Here is a 9,160-nt window from a genome sequence, read left to right on the forward strand (position 1 = left end):
TAGCTATACAGTTGAATCAATGTAAATGTTGTGAAGGTTGCAGTTGACTGTATGGTTGTCGCATCCATAGTGGTCCAAAAGAGGAACAATTGATTACTGATACAAAGCTAGATTTGGTGCACTTCAAATGTTGGTGATAATGGAGTAATTGGCGACATACAGTTCTGTTCAAATCAGCTTCCTCTTTTAAAGAATTGTGTTGTTCATGACGACTCGTTTTTTTTTACAAGTCACAACCTGGCTCAACAGAGCAGTGACAAAAGAGGGAGACCACACATAGTCGGCAACATTATTCAAAGGAGTTTAATTAAATTATTAAATTAAACAGTGTTAGACCTGTGAGGAGGTCAGTGTGTATGCAGAGATTAGAGTGTGTGTGTGTGTGTGTGTGTGTGTGTGTGTGTGTGGATGAATAAATGAGTATCAAACTCCAACCAAAGCACAAACAAACAACCGTTAACAGCAGTATGCAGGAGAGAAGAGAGCAAGTAGATTGAGCAGATCTGCTTTGTAGACTCCCAAAACCAGCCTGCTCAGGTGTGCTGCATTAGAGTCCTCCCTGACTCCGCCCACATCTACCTGCAACAAGGAGAGCACAGCCAGCAAAGGGAAACAAACAGGAAGAGGCCAACCTTGAGGCCGTCACAAGAAGACTAGAGCAATGTTATTATGGTCTATCAGCTGCTGCCAAAGAAATCAATGATTAAAGATTTTGAGCAGCAAGTGTATTTCTGGAAGCTCTTTCATTATCTTTATTTGCAAGCATGTAAGAGTATGCATTTGTATATTTTTGTGTACAGTGCCAAGTTAGCTTGCCTTCAGCATAAAATACATTTTATTTGTCTGTCCTATTTCCTGTCCTATTTTTTATCCTTTTCTCATTAGTACTCTTATTTGGGTTCCAAGTCTACTGTGGTGATTAAATCAGACATGAGTACTTCCTGCAGCTCCTTGGCCTACTTTATATGCTAATGGCAACTAGAGATTGCTAATAACAAAGCCATCAGGGTGTACCCTCATACAGTTTATTCCATTATTGCCCGTTGGTGGCCTATTTGTTTCAGGCTGCTCTGTAAGTGCCAAAGAAGTGAGGTGAAGTATCAGGGACCGGATATCATCCATTTGTCATTTTCGTCTGGCAACAACTCTTCATTGAGGACAGCAAAACAATCCCCTGAAGAGAGATTGAACTCGATCCTGCTTTCATCTCCGCAGCAGAACCTAGATAACTGTGAAAGGGGCACGCTGGGCTGAGGATGAGCCTTTTCTCTCCATCACAGCTGAGACTGAAAGAAACAGAATACTTCATGAGAGATGAGATGGGGGGAAGAAATGGCTTTCAGTTCCAGGTGGCCCGAGGTATAGGCTTAGTCTTAAAGCAAATAATGCAATGAGTTGAGGTGAATTAGGGATGTGAGATGCAAGTGTCCTAAACTGGTCCCTGCTTCGAACCTGGACTGTAAGTAACAAACAAAGCAAGCAGAGACCTTTCCTTTGTAATAGAAGTACAGCTAAATGTCACATCTTATTTATCACGATTGGCTTCCTTGGTTGGATGATTCTTACTTGGCACGTTCAACAAATTATACACAGTTTTTCATCTTGATATTTAAAGACCTAATTATTTTCCCGTGTTTGATGCAACAAGTCAATTTAAAGTCGACTGTAAACAGCAATTATTCACGTGTTTAGTTCTGTCTGTGCCTTTGTCACATGTTGACACGAACATATGAGAACCTGAAGTTTTCCACTTTTTAAACAAAGCCCTCATTCAAGACTTGACTCAAAGATATGAGGCCACGTTATCTGGTGATCCTGAGTGTGTTGTTGGGAGGGGAAATATGCCAGGAGGCTCCTGCGAACATGAGCAACTAATCTCATAGAGTAGCCTTTTGTGAATGAAGTTTCCAATTAAAGTTATTTATAAGGACAGATCCTCCCATCAGCTACCCATCCCTCCAAAAACGTAGGCAGAGATCATAACCGTAGTTACATGGAACACAGGAATTGCTTGAAAATCCTTTTCACAATAATGGGACAGACATACGGTCACAGTGGCTTTGATCTTGGATTAGAAATTCAAATCCACTCATCATTAAGTCCAGTTGGATGTTTGTCCTACACCGAAAGATGTGCCCTCCAGGGTTCATTGAGATGAGAATAGGAGAGCCTGAACTTTGCCATCTTAGTACCAATTTAGCTCCAGGAGTTCATCATATAGGGTTCATGAGAATAGAACTGAAACATAATGAGAATGCTGCTGCCAAATAAGTCATAAAAATATCAGACAAAAGCTTCAAATTAAGTTGTTCAGATTATATGATTGTTAGTACTGTAATACTGAAAAGGTCCTTTGTGGTGTCAGACATTGTCCTTAGTAAGAAAGAATTCATGTGAATCAGAATCAGAATCAGCTTTATTGGCCAGGTATGCTTATACACACAAGGATTTTTGCTTTTGGTAAACTGTGCTCTCTTTGTACTTTGAACAATTCTCAAAACAAAAGATAGTTTGTTTTAGGTCAACTTATTATTGTCCCAGTTATTGAAGAGATCAATGAATCATCCTGAACTTGTACTCTCTACTAGTGAAAACGAGGCAAATACGAGATGCCTTTCCCATGTCTTTCAAGAAAACCTCTAAATCTTCATTACTCAGAAAACCTGAACTCATCAGACAAAGTCTGTATGCAATGACTATTTTACCTATAGATAATGTATCCATAACAGATTAGTGAGAACAGCTTTGAAAAGGAATGCATGACTGTCCACATGCAGCTGTTGGTACAGTACATCAAGTCAATGGTTGTTCAGACAGTGAAACGCTCTATAGCTTAGATCTTATGGAAAAAAAGAAACTGTAGTAGGCCAAAACATTTTTTTTTATTTTTTTTTTTACTTAATCTTAAATTTTGAGTGTTACATCAGAAAAATAGAAAAAGTGTTGGACCACTTGTAAGTAGGTCCACACTATGTCCCTGGTGAACTCAGTATCTAAGGATCTATCATCTGCTGGTTCATGCCCTACCTCTCAGGGAGATCTTTAGAGTGTCTTGGAAGGGAGAAGTTTTCAAAGCACACAGTTTCGACACAGGGGTGCCTTAAGGGTCAGTGTTCAGTCCCCTTCTCTTCTCCATATACACCTGACTTGGTGCAATAATCCACTCTCATGGCTTCTCTTACCACCGCTATGCTGATGATACCCAGCTCTTTTTGTCATTCCCGCAATATGATAGTCTCACAATAATCGCAATAATTTTGTCATGCCTTGTTGATATTTCTAAATGGATGAATAAATGCCACCTTCAGCTCAATCTCTCAAAGACTGAGTTCTGTGTCATCCCAGCCAGTCCCATTGTGAAACCGCAGATGAATATTCATCTCGGTACAACCAAATTCATGCCTAAAAAGTCTGCCTGGAAACTAGGTGTCATGATTGATTACCAGCTTACATTTAAAGATTAATTCAAAAAATATATGATAATAATTTGCCTTAAGACAGGAAATGTTGGGAGGAGAGAGCCGGGGTTAACATGCAGCAATGGCTGGAGTTGAACCCATGGCAGCTGCGTTGAGGACTTTAGCCTCTATACATAGAGGGTGGGACATATCAGCGCACCTTTAAGAATCATTTTTTGAGGGGCTTGTTTTGCCTTTATTAAGAGACAGAACAGAGATAGCATTTGAAATCAGGGAGAGAGAAAGTGGGGAATGACATGCAGAAAAGGAGCCACAAGTCAGATCTGAACCCAAACCATCCGCCTCGAGGACCCCAGCCTCTGCACATGGGGCATGAAAATCAACTGCTAGGATGTCAGAGCCCCAACCAGCTAACATTAAGGTTCAAGTGGCCTTAATGATGATGATGATGATGATGATGATGATGATGATGATATTTAGGATGGTTTGATGCTGATTTGAACTCTCAAGAGCAGCTTTCAATGTTGTGGTTGATGATGGTATATTAACCTAAGTGCACATGCACGTGCACTGCCTGCCTGTGCCTTTGTCCTTAAAGCTGGAAAAAAAGCTGGTGTTGTATTTCCTCTGATGTAAAATTGTTTTGGACAAATATATCTGCTAAATGAATTGTAGAATTTCTAGCTGAAGTTTATGCGTGTGTTGTTGATGCAGCTTCAAGGACAGTGAATACCCAGCTTCTAGAAAAGCCCTTCATTCAACAACATATTTCCACGCTCTCATTCTCTGGTTTCCGGTTGTCCTTTGTCACCTTAAAGCAAAGAACTGACATCACAGTATGAGTAGGTGAGCAAGTGGGTGGCTGGTGTTCCCCCAGGCTTCTTAGGCAAACCTTTGTTCTATGCTGGCAATAAAAAGGTCCACTTAAATCCTCCTCAGCACAATGAATGGACAGGTTAGGCAATCCCTGTGCAGTTGTCTTTCTTTTTAACTACAGCCATCTACCCTACATTAGCTGGCGCAATCTCATCAGTGCTGCCTTGTCTTGGAACATTGTGAGCTCTTGGTTAATGGATGTGCGTTACAGCCTTGTTAAAAAGGAAGCCTTGCTAAGGCCATTGCTTTAGCAAGGCTTCCTTTTTAGCCCGGGGATACCCTTAGTCTGGACTTAACCATTTTAAAGGGTTATTGTTAAGTCCTTGGTTCCTCAGAGCCTTTCAAAAATGCCCCGGCGATACAAGTTTGTATAGGATTGACTAATAATAATGTTTTAATAAAGTAATACTGAATAGTATCTAAATGTTTCAAAATGTGACTACTTGGCTGCAACATTTTTTTGACAACATGTAGGATAAAAACTGTTTTCCTCTATCTTGAACCAGGTTATTTTGTAATTTTAATGTGGAAAGAAATGCACACGAACCTCAAGTCACTGAAATGAATGCCATATTGAAGCGTACTGAAACCTGTTATTGTCATGGTAATCTAGTCAACCAAAAGTTTGATCATAAACAGTTTAAAAAGACTCCTTGGTGAGTCCAACGTTTCCGTTTGTCGTCTCTTGATATCACATTTCTTATGTGAATGTTTCTTATGTGCTGTTTTTCAGCAGATATCATATTATTAGATGAGAGGAAGTTGCTACTTAAAGCTGATGTCACCTATCACACAGCTATCACACACTTAGGTCTCAATTCCACTAAATGCCCACGGCTGTTTTCTTACACAAGAGGCCGAATACAATGTTTCCACTGTCATGTGGGGAATAGTGGTTAGAGGTTCTGTGAAAACTATCATCCCTGTACTGGTACATGGCTTATCTTGAGCCATGAAAAAGAACAAATTCACGATAACAGATTTTCTTCAAACGTTCCTGTTTAATATCTTACTTGTCTTTTTTTTTAGAATTGGACCAGCTAGAGGCTATGCAGTTCCCGTAAAGTGTCTGAGTCAACACCATTTTTCAGTCACGTTTTGCCTTTGATTATCTAACGCCATCCAAGCTGGATTTTATGACAAACAAATCTGCAGCTCGCCATATGGGAAGTGTACCCACCTCGGCTTTATTATGTCCAGCAGGTGTTTGTGCATCCAGCCTGCTTACAGTAATGTAATTAAACTGAATGAATACCGCATTTGCTGTAGTGTTGATTGTGCTTACCATGTGAGAGGTTGTTGATCAACCTTCCTATTTCTTCAATGATGTCTTCTCTGTGCAAGGCAGCACCGCCAACCAGATGTGAACGAGAGAAGGAGCTGCTGGGAAGCAATTTGACCACAGCGGATGTTGTTAGTGGACAGGCTTGTTGTTGGGTTACCTCATACATGCAGGGTGATTGATTGAAACCTGTATTTATACAGGTGAAGGTTACTGAGGGGTATAAGCCCAGTTTGGTAACGGTTCTATCAGATGATAAAAACAAGTTTAAGGCTGAGTGATTATTCCATAAAAGGCTATGTAGGGGCTTAATGACAAATGAGTGACATTATGTCTTATGATATCATTTAAGAATCACATTAAATATATTGTTTAAATGTTTGAAGAATAACTTAAAGATTATTCTACTACTTTTTTCAGAGGTAAAAAAAATATCTAAATGCTGGCTTCCTCTAGCCTGTTACACATTGCTTAATATATTCTCATATCTACACTCTGGATCAGTGTGTCATTTTCTACATTCATGGTGGTAATATGTTTTGAGAAGACATGGCTGAAAACCCCCCCACTAAGAATCACTGTGGAGTGTTTTCAGGGAAATGCCCAGTAATTTCCCTGCCGTGTCCTTGCATATCCCATTTTCTGACTTCATCCACCCCCCCCCCCCCCCCCCCCCCTCTCTCTCTCTCTCTCTCTCTTTCTATTTCTCTTGCCCTCCCCTCTGCTTCGCTGTGATTGGCTGAGGCTACTGATGACATGACAGAGGCAGGGGGAGGTAGGATTATAAAAACCCCTGCTCTGGCTCTGTTCAGACACACAGACAATCTTGCTCCCCTCTCAGCTTTACCGAACGGATTACTGAACCACCACCCAACCGAGACACTACCCACACCAGCTGCAACCTGCTGCAATGTGCAAAGGATTAGCATCGCTGCCTACCTGCTGCTTGGAAAGGTACATTTAAAATCTATGCAGATTTTCACACAGCTGATGTTCAGAAACTTGGATTACCAGATAGGGAAACTAGTGTGCTGTTTTATTTTTGTGCATGTGTGTGAGCATTTGAAGAAAAAGAGCGTGTCAGATTTAGTCTATGCTTAACTTAGACTTTGATTTGCTAAATTGTTGTACACATTAATGGCTTGTGTAAATGCATGACGGCTTTGCATGAAAAATGATGCTCAACAATTTTTTCCTTTTTCCTTCAGGGTCAAGGAGCTGAAAGCAAGACTGGGAAGCATCATGCAGATGCCGAATTGGAATCTATCCAGCTTCAAGATTGGGCAAAATAAGTAAGCAACACATAATCTGTATTTATTATAACAGCCAAAAACTTGATTTAAATTCTGGATTGAATCTAATCTGACGTTGTCTACTTTCAGGCCATCCCTAGAGGAATGTCTTCGGTGGAAAGAGTCCTTTGAAAAGCTCCTGTCCAGCAAATGTAAGTAAATGTCTAAATTTCCCTTTATTTGACACATTTGCATACAGAAAGCATCTGTTGCAGATGTTGGTAAATGCATGCTGTGAAACAAACTAATGGAAACCTGCATGTCCTGTGGGGCCATTGTGTAACATCTAATCAAATTTCCTGTCTTTCCTCAGATGGACTGTGTGCCTTCACAGCTTTCCTGGTATCCGAGTTCAGCGAGGAGAACATCGCTTTCTACTTTGCCTGTGAGGATTACAGGTGCACCAAGTCTCCTGCCAAACTACCAGTCAAAGCACAGAAGATCTATGATGAATTCATCGGCAATGATGCTCCCCGGGAGGTGTGTATTCTCAACAAAGAATTTAGATATGAAAGCAGACAGTTACATAATAAGGCATAAAAGAACCCCTTTCTTTCTAAACACATGATAGTAAAATGTTCAGTTTTGCTGCTAGAACATATTGTGTCCAGTTTTAAAGCTAAGCCTTGTCCTTATAGCCATCACACTGTCAAAAAAACAGAACATCAGACTAATCCGGATCTGTCCCTTTTTCCTTTTTACCAGATTAACATCGACCACGAAACACGCGACCTCACCAAAGCCAACATGCTGGCACTGTCATTATCCTGCTTCGACGTGGCCCAGCACAAGATCTACATGCTCATGGCCAAAGACTGCTACCCACGCTTCCTCCGCTCTCCAGTCTACAGGGATCTAGTGTGCCAAGCCAGACCAAGCACCAAGGCCACCAAACAGCAGGAGAAGAAAGCATGAAATCTCCCCGCGAGCCAATGAAGAATTGTTTGTGGTTCGCCTTAAGGGTTGAGATGGCATGACAGGCATGACATTAGATGCTGCATCAAGAAGCTGAGCGCGGGTGCAGACACAGAGATTGTCATGAGAGCAGCCGTGGATAGGCTTGTTCAGTAACCCCCTCTACAGGAAGAAACAAAAAGGTTTATAGAAATGGAAATGGAGGGGGGGGGGCTGAAGCCTCCAGTGGACTTGTGTATGAATTAAGATGAAGCTTGGACAGCAAGTAAAAAGACTGACCAACAGGAGAGTAGGAGAAGCTAGAAAGCACTTTTCTTTGCCGCCAGGCAAACTTTTGTTGTTGTGATGTGCAATGTCCCTTTGTGAAACAACTACAAGGTCTAGTTTGTGAAGGGGAACATGTTATTTATTTTGTATTTATTTGCATGTCACATTTGTTACATTGTTACCAAACAAAGATGAAGGAAAAAATGTGCAATCTAATTTATAAGACTTTAATAATATTTTTACCACTGTTTTCTTTTTGTACATACCTGAAAATAATTCTAATTATTTAAAAATAATAATAATAAAGTATGTAATAAAAACAAAAACGAGTTGTCCTTTTTATACAAAATGGTTCAAAATGACCCAATCTATGGCACCAATGAAAGAACATTTCAGTTCTTGTGACACATCCACAGTATCAGTCGATCAAACATTAAATGTCAACATATGATCAGGTGAAGTTTGCACATAGGTGTCCAAACACCCAGAGTCTCCACGTTTAGTCATTTACTTTACCTGATATAAAAATGACGTGTGTGTTTGCCCCCTATCACGAGTCATTCTGCAGCTGATGTTGTGCAGAACTGTAATTCACCAAGGATACTGCTCTGCTCATGTGTCATAAACATCAGTCCACTCTGAGCTTTTCTCCTCTCTCAGGGGAGTGAGAAAGAGCTTTGTAGCAAACAGGAAGCTCAAAGAGATGATGTGACAGCATGAACAAGATAGGTAGAGCAATAAAACTTCAACATTACCTTAGCGACTGTTTGCACGAGCAATCGACTTTGGGTAATAAATGGCGACAAAGCTGTTGTCAGGCTTGAGCATGACCACTTCTGTCTGCAACCTGAGCATACAAGGGAAGAAGACATAACAGATGGATAATGCAAAACCGTCCTTGTAGTTAGGTAATAATGACAATGATTACATTGTTGATGCTGGTTATCTGATTTGATCTCATGAAAATGTTAACTACTGACATTATGATTGTTTTGGTTCAGGTTTATTTCCCCAGCAGGCAGCAGGGTACAAACTGTGGCTGGAAGTCTGCTTTGTGTATTCAGATGTCATCAGTGCAAAGTGGAGCTTGTGTCACGTGGACAACAGCT

At 40.6% G+C, this 9,160-nt stretch overlaps 1 protein-coding gene across 1 annotated transcript; it reads left to right on the plus strand.

The window, feature by feature from the left end:
- The first annotated feature begins 6,381 nt into the window (after positions 1 to 6,381).
- On the plus strand, positions 6,382 to 8,355 carry rgs16 (regulator of G protein signaling 16). The gene is made up of 5 exons (XM_061034331.1): positions 6,382 to 6,531; positions 6,786 to 6,869; positions 6,960 to 7,021; positions 7,183 to 7,349; positions 7,575 to 8,355. Exons 1-5 carry the CDS (start codon positions 6,488 to 6,490, stop codon positions 7,782 to 7,784), a joined length of 567 nt encoding a protein of 188 aa, XP_060890314.1. The 5' UTR covers positions 6,382 to 6,487; the 3' UTR covers positions 7,785 to 8,355.
- The last annotated feature ends 805 nt before the right edge of the window (positions 8,356 to 9,160 follow it).

The sequence above is a fragment of the Labrus mixtus genome, chromosome 3, assembly GCF_963584025.1.
Source record: "Labrus mixtus chromosome 3, fLabMix1.1, whole genome shotgun sequence".
Taxonomy (NCBI): domain Eukaryota; kingdom Metazoa; phylum Chordata; class Actinopteri; order Labriformes; family Labridae; genus Labrus; species Labrus mixtus.